General features: G+C 47.2%; 1 protein-coding gene across 1 annotated transcript in view; it reads right to left on the reverse strand.

Moving 5' to 3' along the window:
* Window positions 1-12838, reverse strand: part of TNN (tenascin N) — a 119561-nt gene that overhangs the window by 38541 nt on the left and 68182 nt on the right. Inside the window, exons 9-11 of the mRNA XM_004027935.5 lie at window positions 8799-9062; window positions 5373-5639; window positions 4461-4724 (exon numbers count right to left, since the gene is read on the reverse strand). Coding sequence (XP_004027984.3) covers window positions 4461-4724; window positions 5373-5639; window positions 8799-9062 — 795 coding nt within the window. The remainder of the gene's footprint in view (window positions 1-4460; window positions 4725-5372; window positions 5640-8798; window positions 9063-12838) is intronic.

Raw genomic sequence — 12838 nt, forward strand, 5'->3', positions numbered from 1 at the left:
ACCTCCTCTGCCTGGGCTCCCACTTTGGCAGCATTTGAGGAGCCCTTCAGCCCACCACTACACTGTGGCAGCCCCTTTCTGGGCTGGCCAAGGCTGGAGCCCACTCCCTCAGCTTGCAGGGAGGTGTGGAGGGAGAGGCGTGAGCAGGAACCGGGGCTGCGCATGGTGCTTGTGGGCCAGCTGGAGTTCCGGGTGGGCGTGGGCTTGGAGGGCCCCACACTCAGAGCAGACGGCCAGCCCTGCTGGCCCCGGGCAGTGAGGGGCTTAGCACCCGGGCCAGCAGCTGCGGAGGGTGTACTGGGTCCCCCAGCAGTGCCAGCCCACCGGCACTGTGCTCGATTTCTCGCCGAGCCTTAGCTGCCTTCCCACGGGGCAGGGCTTGGGACTTGCAGCCCGCCATGCCTAAGCCTTCCCCTGCCTCCGTGGGTTCCTGTGCAGCCCGAGCCTCCCTGACGAATACCACCCCCTGCTCCATGGCACCCAGTCCCATTGACCACCCAAGGGCTGAGGAGTACGAGCTCATGGCGCGGGACTGGCAGGCAGCTCCACCTGCAGCCCCGGTGCAGGATCCACTGGGTGAAGCCAGCTGGGCTCCTGAGTCTGGTGGGGACGTGGAGAGTCTTTATATCTAGCTCAGGGATTGTAAACACACCAATCAGCACCCTGTGTTTAGCTCAAGGTTTGTGAGTGCACCAATCAACACTCTGTATCTAGCTGCTCTGGTGGGGCCTTGGAGAACCTTTATGTCTAGCTCAGGGATTGTAAATACCCCAATCAGCACCCTGTGTTTAGCTCAAGGTTTGTGAGTGCACCAATCGACACTCTGTATCTAGCTGCTTTGGTGAGGACGTGGAGAACCTTTATGTCTAGCTGAAGGATTGTTAATACACCAATCGGCACTCTGTATCTAGCTCAAGGTTTGTAAATACACCAATCAGCACCCTGTGTTTAGCTCAAGTTTTGTGAGTGCACCAATTCACACTGTGTATCTAGCTGCTCTGGTGGGGCCTTGGAGAACCTTTATGTCTAGCTCAGGGATTGTAAATACCCCAATCAGCACCCTGTGTTTAGCTCAAGGTTTGTGAGTGCACCAATCGACACTGTATCTAGCTGCTCTGGTGGGGCTCTGGAGAACCTGTGTGTCAAAACTCTGTATCTAACTAATCTGATGGGGATGTGGAGAACCTTTGTATCTAGCTCAGGGATTGTAAACGCACCAATCAGCGCCCTGACAAAACAGGCCACTCGGCTCTACCAATCAGCAGGATGTGGGTGGGGCCAGATAAGAGAATAAAAGCAGGCTGCCCGAGCCAGCATTGGCAACCCGCTCGGGTCTCCTTCCACACTGTGGAAGCTTTGTTCTTTTGCTCTTTGCAATAAATCTTGCTACTGCTCACTCTTTGGGTCCACGCTGCTTTTATGAGCTGTAACACTCACTGCAAAGATCTGCAGCTTCACTCCTGAGCCCAGCGAGACCACGAGCCCACCGGGAGGAATGAACAACTCCAGACGCACTGCCTTAAGAGCTGTAACACTCACTGTGAAGGTCTGCAGCTTCACTCCTGAGCCAGCGAGACCATGAACCCACCAGAAGGAAGAAACTCCGAACACATCTGAACATCAGAAGGGACAGACTCCAGACGCGCCACCTTAAGAGCTGTAACACTCACCGCGAGGGTCCGCGGCTTCATTCTTAAAGTCAGTGAGACCAAGAACCCACCAATTCCGGACACAGGATGACTACAGTTAACAATGATTTATTGTACATTTCAAAATAGCTAGAAGAGAAGATTTGACATGTTTCTAACTCAAAGAAATGCCAAATGTTGAGCTGATGGATATCCTGATTACCCTGATTTGATCATCACACATTGCATGCATGTATTAAAATATCACATGTACCTATAAATATGTATATTATTATGTATCAATTTTTTTAAAAAAGAAACAAATGTCTATTATGAGTTCTTAGCACTGAGTAGATGCCCAATGACCATAAGCTGTCATTATTAACACCAGTTTGTTGATACATTATAAATACAAGAAATTATGCTCCTCCATACCACATACATAGAAGATACTTAAAAATACATTCACCAAACAAAAACCCAGCATTTCTTTGTTCTAAATAATTCATTGCAAAAGCCGTTTTCCCAAAGTCACTTGCTCATACGTCCTATTACACATGTTGCTTTAGGCTGTAACCCCAAGAAAATTGATATCTACATTCCAACCTGAGGAACCACAGTCAAGGCAAGATCAACAACAGTTTGGTGACCCTTGGCTGACCAATCATTTTCACCCTATAAAAGACATTGGAGAAGCCAATGAGGTGGGACTTGAAGAAGGGATTTATTTGGAAAAAGATACACTGTGAGTCCCATGGGTGAGGCCCAAGCCTTGAATAAGCAGTTTTCAATAGAATCCCTTACAGACTTTGTTTTGCATACCCTAGAGCAGCAGTTCTCAACCAGGGGCAGTCAGCAATGTCTGGAGACAGTTTTGGTTGTCACAACTCAGTGTGGGATAGGGGGAGACATCAGGGATGCTGCTAAACATCTTACAATGCACAATAGACCTCTGCAACAAAGAATTATCCACCCCAAGATAGCAATAGTGCCAAGGGTGAGAAAGCCCAAAGCTTGGGGAATCATATGGGCTGGTGTCTGACATATGCTAAAATATCTAAGAGATAAGAAAATAGTTGGTTGCTCTGACACAGAGCAAAGACAGGCTGTAGCATTGCAAAAGAGCTGTGCATCTGGTTGAATGGACAAAGGATGCATGCAGGTTCTCCATGGACCAGACTTGGGCCTAGCACAGCAAGGTAGGCCTGGGAAGCTGTCCAAGAGGACCACCCAGAGGGGCAAGGCGACCCCACCAGAGAGGCGCTGGGGGAACCCCTGATGTATTGGCAGAGGAAGGGGAGTAAGAGACCAGGGGAAGACAGGCATTTGCCTACAGAGAGAGACCCAAGTAGAAGAGGAGCACAGAAGTGCTTCATGACCGAGTCAGCTTTAGCACTCGTCAGGCTCCAGGGCAGGCCCAAACACCTGTTACAGTCAAGCATGACTTTCCACGACCCCCAGCTCCCTCCTCCCTAACCCCTGGGCTCTATTCTCTCTTGACCCTTCACTTCGCTTCCTCCTGACCCCTCACCTCTCCTCGTCCTGACCCCTCACCTCTTCCCCTCCTGACCCCCTCAACTCTTCCCCTCCTGAGCCCCCACCTCTCCTCCTCCTGACCCCTCCTCCTCCTGACCCCTCACCTCTGCCCCTCCTGACCCCTCACCTCCCCTCCTCCTAAGCCCTCACCTCTCCTCCTCCTGACCCCTTACCTCTCCCCCTCCTGAACCCTCACCTCTCCTCTTACTGAACCCTCACCTCTCCCCATCCTGAACCCTCATCTCTCCTCTTCTGGGATCCTTACCTCTCCTCCTCCTGACCCCTCACCTCTCCTCCTCCTGAGCCCTCATCTCTCCTCTTCCAGGACACTTACCTCTCCTCTTACTGACGCCTCACTTCTCCTCTTCCCAACCCCTCACTTGTCCTCCTCCTGATGCCTCATCTCTCCTCTTCCTGTCCCCTCACCTTTCCTCCTTACTGACCCCTCACTTCTCCTCCTCCTGACCCCTTACCTCTTCTCCTCCTGACCCCTCACCTCTCCTTCCCCTTGACCCTTCACCTCTCCTCCTTCCTGACCCTTCACTTCTGCCCGTCCTCACCCCTCACCTCTCATCAGTTTACCTCTCCCAGCAACGCCAAAGATAAATGGTTGAGAAACTGCATACAGCAAGCTAGAAGAGCAGTGCTTGAGGTACACGGCACAAAATACGAGAGAAATTGTGTGTGTCCCCTGCCTGGAGCAGGCAGCTGGCCCACAGGTGGCACAAGCCGAGAGAGAGGAGAAGATTTCATGTAGAGAAGTAGGGACTATTACATGAAAATAGACATAATTACATCTGGGGGACTAAAAATGACTAGGTATTTGCTTATTTTTAGCTAATGAAACACTGTTATTATTTCTGCCTAAAACATTCATTCAGATGGCAGGAACAAAAACAAACAAGCTTGCAAAGGGTTTAAACAGGTGAGGAATTTTTTTTAAGGGATTGATCACAATCCCTAAGTCTGGCTCCCTCAGCATGATAGTTACTTCTTAATATTTACTCCTTGTCAAGGTGAAGCAGTTAGTGTGTTAATGACAAAGGTACTCAGGCAAAGAAAGAACAAAGAACTATGTGCAGTGACCAGCCACTTTAAAGACCAGAGTTTGGAGACCACCACTTAGGCATTCTAAGAGAGGCCAGTAAAAGGAAGTGAGGGGGACACAATGTATTATGGGAAGATACCAACCTGCTCTTCCATAAAGTCCCCCTTTATGCCAAGGTCAGAGAAGAAAACCCCATGTAGACAGACCCTGAGCATGGCATCGGCACAGCAATAATGCACACTCCTTACCTGTCTGGGCCTTGGTGTCAGCCTTCTTGCTCTCCTGGTCCCCCTTCTGGGCCCACACGTGCACCATGTACTCCATGCCCGGTCTCAGGCCTGTCAGGACGGTGCTGCTCTGCTCCTTCCCCACCGGAACCTCCCTGGTCTCTCCACCAGCAGAGGTGTAGCGCACCACGTACTTGTCAATGGCGGCCTGCACCGGGTCCCAGGAGACAGTGGCCATATTCTCTGTCACCCGGTCAGTCACCAGGTTTTTGGGGCTGTCAATATCTGGAAGGAAAATGTTTGGAAAGGTTTAAGCTCTGAAGCTATGGAAGACATATCCTTACCCCCATCTTCATCATTTTCATCTTCCAGAGCTCTTTTAGAACGAGGCAATGGCATTCTCATCCTGAGTCTCCGCTGGGAGTCAAAGGAGAAAGTAGCCCTTGGTTCTGAACTTCAAAGGAGGAATCAGTATAAATGAGGCATTCTTTCTTGGCTTTCAGTTCCCTAAAATGTTGGAGGAACGATGTCTTCTCACCAGCATATGGCACATCACAACCTCCAATTAAACAGCTGCCATGACATTTAGGGTTCCTAACATAACATTTTATCAAGGGCTACTTCACTGATGAGCACTCTAAAAATATTATCACAAGCACTGCAATGACCAGATCTTGTACCCATCTTCTGCTAAAAGCATTGTTACTATAAGACTTTACTTCTCTCTTTCAGTGGGCCAAGTGGTCTCATGAACAGCTCATCACTGTCAGGGAAGAGCAGCCCACCGCCATCACCATGAGAGCTCAGTCTTTCTTTCATCTTTAAGACTTCTAATTGCAAAGTCTTTCTGCTCAGGCCACATCCTTTGATACCATACCTATTCAAATCCACAAACTAAAAATCAATTCCAATTGACTATCTCTCTTTTGTTACCTGTCGGGGCGTTGGTGTCAGCCTTCTTGCTCTCTCGGTCCCCCTTCTGGGCCCAGACATGCACTGTGTACTCCACACCTGGCCTCAGGCCTGTCAGGACAGTGCTGCTCTGCTCCTTCCCCACCAGAACCTCTCTGGTCTCTTGGTCGTCAGCAGAGGTGTAGCGCACCACATACTTGTCAATGGTGGCCTGTACCGGGTCCCAGGAGATGGTGGCGGTATTCTCAGTCACCCGGTCAGTCACCAGGTTTGCTGGGCTGTCAATTTCTTTAAGAGAGAGATGAAAGAAGAATGTAGCCTTTACCACCCTCTAATTCCATAAAGACAGCATGAACACAGTCAAAGTGATAACCTCAACAAATGTCAGAGTCTCTAATATGTCAATGATTGAGTTAATGTAAAGGTCTAATTAAGCAAATGGTCTGAAATTCCAGTAATAAGCTAATAACATTTAATAAGAAGTGGAGTTTTCAGACAAAGCCAGCATCTTTATCAACTCTATAAACTTTTCCCGGAAGTTGCTTTGGGATAAAAATAATTGGTCTTCACATTCAAATTTCTCCTTTACCCTGGATTTATAAAACATATTCTTCTAGTTCCTGACTCCTTGTACTAGAAAGTAATTATACTGAATAAACCTCTGCATCTGCTCTAATATGTTCTTTGAGAAGAAAAATATCCTAGAAGTAGTAGCCATCAGTTCTTTCCATATAAAACATTACATCTGTGGCCAGGGAACCAGGAGACTTTTTAATTGATAGTATCTGAGGTCTGGTCTAATAAAAAGAATCAAACTTGTAGAATCTGTCTGGGTTTCTCTGTGATTAAAGTGGGTTAGAACCTGGGCTCCATCTCTTCCTGGTGGCTAACTTTGGACAAGCCGTGTAATTTAAGTGTCTGTCTCCTCAACTCTATGAAGAAAGAAATACCACTACCTACCTCATAGGTTATGGTGAATAGTAAATGAGATATTGCATAGCAAATGCTTAAATATAAGTTGTTATTATTAATGGCATTTGAGGCATGAAATACCACTTTCTCCTCAAAATGTACATCCTTAGGGAGTCAAAAATCCAAGCAATTATGTGTATGGTTAGCATGCCTTTATTATCCTCTTTTAGAAACTACCTCCTCAAAAAAGGCTGTACTTTTTGTGACAGCACCTGCATTTCATATCTGCACAGGACCACTTGCCAAGGGGGACAGGCCAGCATGGTGGAACGCACAGCCACATGCAGTGACTCACCCTAGGGAGCAGAGTTCAGCATGCACCACAGACATCTGACATGAGGACAAATGATTTAGCACCCAGGATTCTGAGCTGGCTTCATCCTTCACTAGTGCACCAAACACACAGACCGGCCCTCCATTAAAACCCCTTGAGATGACCTAACCTGTCATATTCTCACACCTTAGCCTCTGCATACGCTGCCTCCACTGCTAACTCCCACCCGTCCTTCCAGGCTTTGTTCAGGTGTCACCTCCTCCCACAGCCTGCATGACCCCTATCCTGTCCTAGTCTGTGGTAGGTCTCCTTTCTTCAGTTTCCTATAGCTCCAGGAACATTTGTTTGCTCTAGAACATAACTCACTGTCCTTTATCTTTTTAACTTGTCTTCTCTACCCAGAGGATTGTGAATGCCATACAGGCGTGAACCACGTCCTTCATGTTTGTGCCCCCAGCTCTGGTCTGACCCCTTCCCAGTGGCAATGCCACCCCACAGAGGCTCCCTGCTGCTCACACCACCACTGCCTAAGAAAAGGGAAGGTTCTTCTCTATTCCAACTTCCTTTGTTTTAAAAATTGGCCGGGCGTGGTGGCTCACGCCTGTATTTCCCAGCACTTTGGGAGGCCGAGGCGGGTGGATTGCTTGAGCTCAGGAGTTCGAGACCAGCCTGGGGAACACAGTGAAAACCCGTCTCTATTAAAAATACAAAAATTAGCTGGGCGTGGTGGCGGGTGCCTGAAATCCCAGCTACTTGGGAGGCTGAGGCAGGAGAATCGCTTGAACCCGGGAGATGGAGGTTGCAGTGAGCCCAGATTGCGCCATTGCACTCCAGCCTGGGCGAGAGAGCGAGACTCTGTCTCAAACAAAACAAAACAAACAAACAAACGAAAATGCTGACCCAAATGCTCTTTCTTTTCATGACACTCAAAATCCTAGTAAACAGAGAGTCACGTGTAATGTAAACCAGGAGGGGCAATCTACAACCCACAGGCCAAATCTGATCCACTGCCAATCTTTATCAATAAAGTCTTATCGGAACACAGTCACACCAGTCCATTTACACATCATTGTCTGTGGCTGTTTTCATGCTCCAATGGCAGAGTTAAGTAATTGCAATAGAAACTGTTGGACCCCCAAAGCCAAAAATATTTACTATCTGGTCCTTTACAGAAATTTGCTGATGTTGACTTTAAACAGATTTAGATATCACCATCCTTACTGTCAATATCTTCTCTGCTCCCCTGAAGAAGAGGTCAACTATTGAGGCCCACATGGATCTAGGAGGCTGTGCACCACGAAATCTTTCAAGAGCCAAATACTGATTAACATTCTAAAAAATCATTGCTCTCACTTGTGCCATAAGAAACAGGAACGGAAGTAAAGTAACTTGCTCAAAGCCACTCAGCTAGTCAATGGCAGAGCTGGGGTTAAAACCTGGACAGTCAATTTTCTGAAACCATATTCCTAACCACCTCCCTGCTTCTCTGAGAGTCTCTATACTCAGTAACTGTCCAGAATAGAACGCAAACAATAAGCGAAGCCTTTCCCTCTGATTTCCTGCCAGGTGTTTTGGAACCTCATGCGGGCACCAGGATCAGGCTGCTCTAAATTCAGAGAAGCACCAGGAGAGGATTTAAGCAGAAAGAATGGCTGGGCTATGTCCCAGGATAGTCCCAGGACCCCTGCAGGCGCAAACTGAGCAGAATGACTGGGTGAAGTATGAGAACCCTCATGGCTTCTGAAAGCTTAAAGGAAGAATTGGTCCATTTAGTAAATGTTGACTCAGGATGCAAACTATTTCCACAGTCTAAAAGAGAGCTCCAGATTATATGCAAAGTGCCTGCACAGCCACTGCAAACTGAGATAAGCATTCAAATTCACTGTCAGCCCAATGTTTTGAGTTTTCACATCTAAAAAATGAAAATTAGAAAGTGTTACTCTATTCTGAGGGGGTTGCATACGGAATTGCAACTCAAATAAGTATGACCTTCTGCATCAAGTGAAAAAGCTGATCTCTTTTGTTTGATGTTAAAAAGGAAAAAAATATATAATTATGAAAATCAAAATTGGTTTTGCAACCCTCCTCCCCACTCCTGCAAACAAAAGAGCTGATGCCAGGTGAGCAATGACCTCCTGATTCAAAAATCAACCTTCTCCCTGCCATGAGGAAACCTATTTATGCTCCCGTCCTTCTGTTACCTGTGAGGGCATTGGTGTCAGCTTTCTTGCTCCCCTGGTTGCCCCTTTCAGCCCACACGTAGACCTTGTATGCCTCTCCTGGCTTCAGGCCCGTCAGGACAGTGCTGCTCTCATCCTTGTGCACTGCCATTTCCTTGGTGTCCCCATCAGCAGAAGTGTAGCGCACCACATACTTGTCTATGACAGCCTGCACTGGGTCCCAGGAGACAGTTGCTGTGTCTTCAGTCACTCGATCAGTGACAACATTGGTTGGACTGTCAATTTCTTCATAAAAACACATGAGAAAGAAAAATCAGAGAAACCAGTTGGTTAGTCAAGATCATAGATTGTTAAAGATCTAGTTCACCTGGGTGACCTAGTTCAATAGTTTATGCAATGCAAGGGGGTCTCTCCATCATCAGTGACAGGTGGACAACTGGCTTCTGCTTGAACCCTAAACTAAGAAAGGACTCTCCAATAGACAACACAATCCATTCCATTTTCCATTTTCAGACTACTGAACATATTAGAGAAAACTCCTTCAAATGTAACTCCTTCTAATTGTCTACCCTAGGTAGACAGAGAGAATACATCTAATTCCCCTTCCAGAAGACCAACCAGCAAGTGTTCAAGAAGAGTCATCATTCCCCTCCCTAGTTCTCCTCAAATCAAAACAACATTACCTCCCCTATTCATTCCTTCCAAATTACAGTTTCCAGACCTGGCACTTTTATCTACACATGCTCCTCTCTCTCTTTTCAAATACAAATCTCCAAAACTCACTTCATTCATTCAACAGCACTTCACTGAACATCCATTATGTGCCAGGGAATGTAATGACATTTAAGAGTTATCAATGAGCAAAACAGTCAGAAATCCCCGCCAATGTGGAGCTTATATTCAAAAAGAACTAACCCAGAACAATATGCCAGCTGTGTCCTAGAGACTGTGCTTCCCAAGAACATATCTTGAGCCCATGACCTTAGAAAATCTCTCATTTTTTCTTTGACACATGTCCCTGCTAACCAAAGGTCCTGCTTCATGTGTTCAAGCAACAGCAAGGAGGCCAGTGCATCTAGACAGAGTTAAGTCAAGCGGCTGGAGGGGAGGCCAGGGAAGTGAGAGGGACAGTGGACTATGGATGGCCTTGAAGGCCATTGTAATGACATTGTCTTTTACACTAAGTAACAAGAGAAGTCTCTGGGGGCTTTGAAAAGAAGAATGACCTGATCTGACTTGAGCTATCAAAGGATCCCTCTGGCTTCTGAGGAGAATACTCACTCTAGTGAACCAAGAGTGAAGGTCACCCAGGAGGCTGCTTCAGTGGTGTATATGCAAGATGGCGGGGGTGCAGGCCACTGCAGCAGTAATGAGGGTCATGGGGAAGGCTGGCTTTGGAGCTTTCAAAGGTAAGGCTGTCATAATCTGCTGATGGATTCAATATGGGATACAATGAATGATTTGTTGGCTTGGGGCCCAAGTAATTTGCAAAATGGAGTGGCCATTTATAGAGACAGGGATATCTGAGGGAGGGAAGCATTTGCAGTAGGGAGTGGGAAGAGGAAGAGGACCAAGAGTTTGCTTTTGGATACATTAAGTGGTAGAGCCAAGATTTGAACTCATTCTTATCTAACAAAGACTATACATTTCCACTTTATATGTCTATGTCCTAAGCAGCACTATCAATAGCATTTTCCTTTGAAACTAATAATAATAATAAATTACAAATAAAGTAAAGTGTGAACTGAAAGGTTACTGTGACCTGAAATCCAGCAGCAGTAATAGACAGTAACTAGAGAGAGAAACTCGTCTTGAACTATTGCCTTGTGAGACAATAGTCTCACTGTGACTGGCACTGTGAGCTCAGAGCCAATAGTCTCACAATAGTCTGCCACTTGTGGGCCTCCAGGAATGACAGAGTGGACAATTAGGATGCAGGCACCCACTGTCTGACCCCATGGCCAGGGCCTCTGGAGGCTCCAGCAGGCTCTAAGAGGACAGTCAAGGAAAAGAGTGCAACGATAGAGAGAACTCTCTCCCCATCCTGTTACAACTTTCTGTGCAAGACATGATCTTGCATGTCATAGGGAAGAGATGACAAGAGCCATCCAAAACCAATATCTCAATCTGGAGAAATTAGTGACAAAGTGGAAATGGAAAACTAAGGAGGCAGGAAGAAGCGAGCAAGAACACCCTAGCAGTCCTGCTCGTGAAGTTCATGGCCCTCACCTTCTCAAAAGCATCCACAACTGTACAACCCCAGGTCCCAGCAGTGCCTCCCACCCCATCTCCCTGCCCCAGATTGGTGCTTGCTACCATTGCTTCCAGGACCCACAGCAGAGGCCTGTGGCTTTGTGGGGTGGGTGCTGCCTGTGTGTATTGAAAAGTATATCATAGCCAGGCACAACAGCTCATACCTGTAATTCCAGCACTTTGGGAGGTCAAGCTGGGTGGATCACTTGAGGCCAGGAGTTCAAGACTAGCCTGGCCAACATGGCAAAACCCTGTCTCTACTAAAAATACACAAAATTAGCCGGGCAGGGTGGTACATGCCTGTAATCCCAGCTACTCGGGAGGCTGAGGCACGAGAATGGCTTCAACCTGGAAGGCAGAGGTTGCAGTGAGCCGAGATCACGCACCACACTCCAGCCTAGGTGACATGGCAAGACTCAGTCTCAAAATAAATAAATAAATAAATAAAAATAATAAATAAATAAAAGTAAATAAATAAAGGAAAGATCCATCATGTCCACACGGGTGGAAAGAGGAAGCAGCAGCCAGCTCTGTAGCTCCTTTCTCTCCCACCAGTCCCAGAGCACTCAAGGGATGGAGAAGAACCAGGAAACAGCATCTTGGGTATGAAAAGTAGGAAGGTAAAACTGAATCATATTATGCCCAGGGTTATAGGAGACCTGGAGGTTTAAAGAAGTTTAAGAGAGGAGATGTGACTTCTCCAAGGTCACAGTGCCAGTCACAGCTCTTGGCCCCCTGCCTTCCCTTTTCTCTCAGTTCTCTAACCACAGCAACTCAACTCAGAAGGGGCTCTTCACAGAGCTTGCTCTCCTTGACCATTCTCCCGATGGGGATCAGGTGCTGAGACACGGGAATGGGAGGAAGGCCTCAGAGATGGGACCTCCATGATAGGCCACATTGCTGGAAGAGGCCAGCTTTGCAGGACTGAAACCTCTTTCTACCAAAAAGGGATCTGGAGATTATGAAATAGTTTTTCCATGCAAGGAAGCCTTTCGGCAGCTGCAGCAGCTGGCTAAATCACAGATTAGCCACAGCTGTAGCCTCTACTACAAGACAGGCTCTCCCCACCCTGGCCCCAACATCCTCCCCAGGCTGGAACTTCCCAACTGCTGGACACTAGCAGCCCTGGTGGGACCTTTCTCAGGGACATTCAAGGTCAATGAGATGTAAGGTAAGGTTTGTAAAACTGGATAGGTGGGACTCGCCTGTGAGTACATACGTTAGTTAGAATAAAGGTGCACTTCACTTCAAAGAGATCTAATTTGCAAAACCTGAACACAGTATATGGAGGAGGTTAATTAGAAGCTCTGTTCACATCAGGAAAGCTTATTCCACTTCATAACAAGATTTGCCACAGAGTTGGGTAGGGAACATCTGTCTTCAGACTAGGCTGTAACATCCAAAAGCCCATGTCCACACTTGAGCACATAGTCACAGGCATTAGGAACAGGTTTCTCCACTCACAATTTCCACCTGTGAATCTACCAGTTGGTGCAGTAGAAGATGGCACCGACGGGATGTAAAATCTATGAGAAATGATCTTGGGGGAGGAAGACACGGGGGCAGGACCTGTGTCACTGACTGGAAGGTGGGTTCATGGAAGAGGTGCCTTGAGACCACAATACCTACACGTTCTGTACTCTTGTTTTCACAGACCTCCTCTAATGTCTTTCCATTGTGGCAACAAAATTATCCGAAAGGCACCGTTTGTAGAAAATGCACTCAGAGAGGTCAGCCCTTCTTCCTGTTGTCCTCCAGCTTTGCTTCTAAAAAGGTTATTGACTTTGATTTCAAGCGAACCTAAGTTG

The sequence above is a fragment of the Gorilla gorilla genome, chromosome 1 (genome assembly GCF_029281585.2).
Source record: "Gorilla gorilla gorilla isolate KB3781 chromosome 1, NHGRI_mGorGor1-v2.1_pri, whole genome shotgun sequence".
NCBI lineage: Eukaryota > Metazoa > Chordata > Mammalia > Primates > Hominidae > Gorilla > Gorilla gorilla.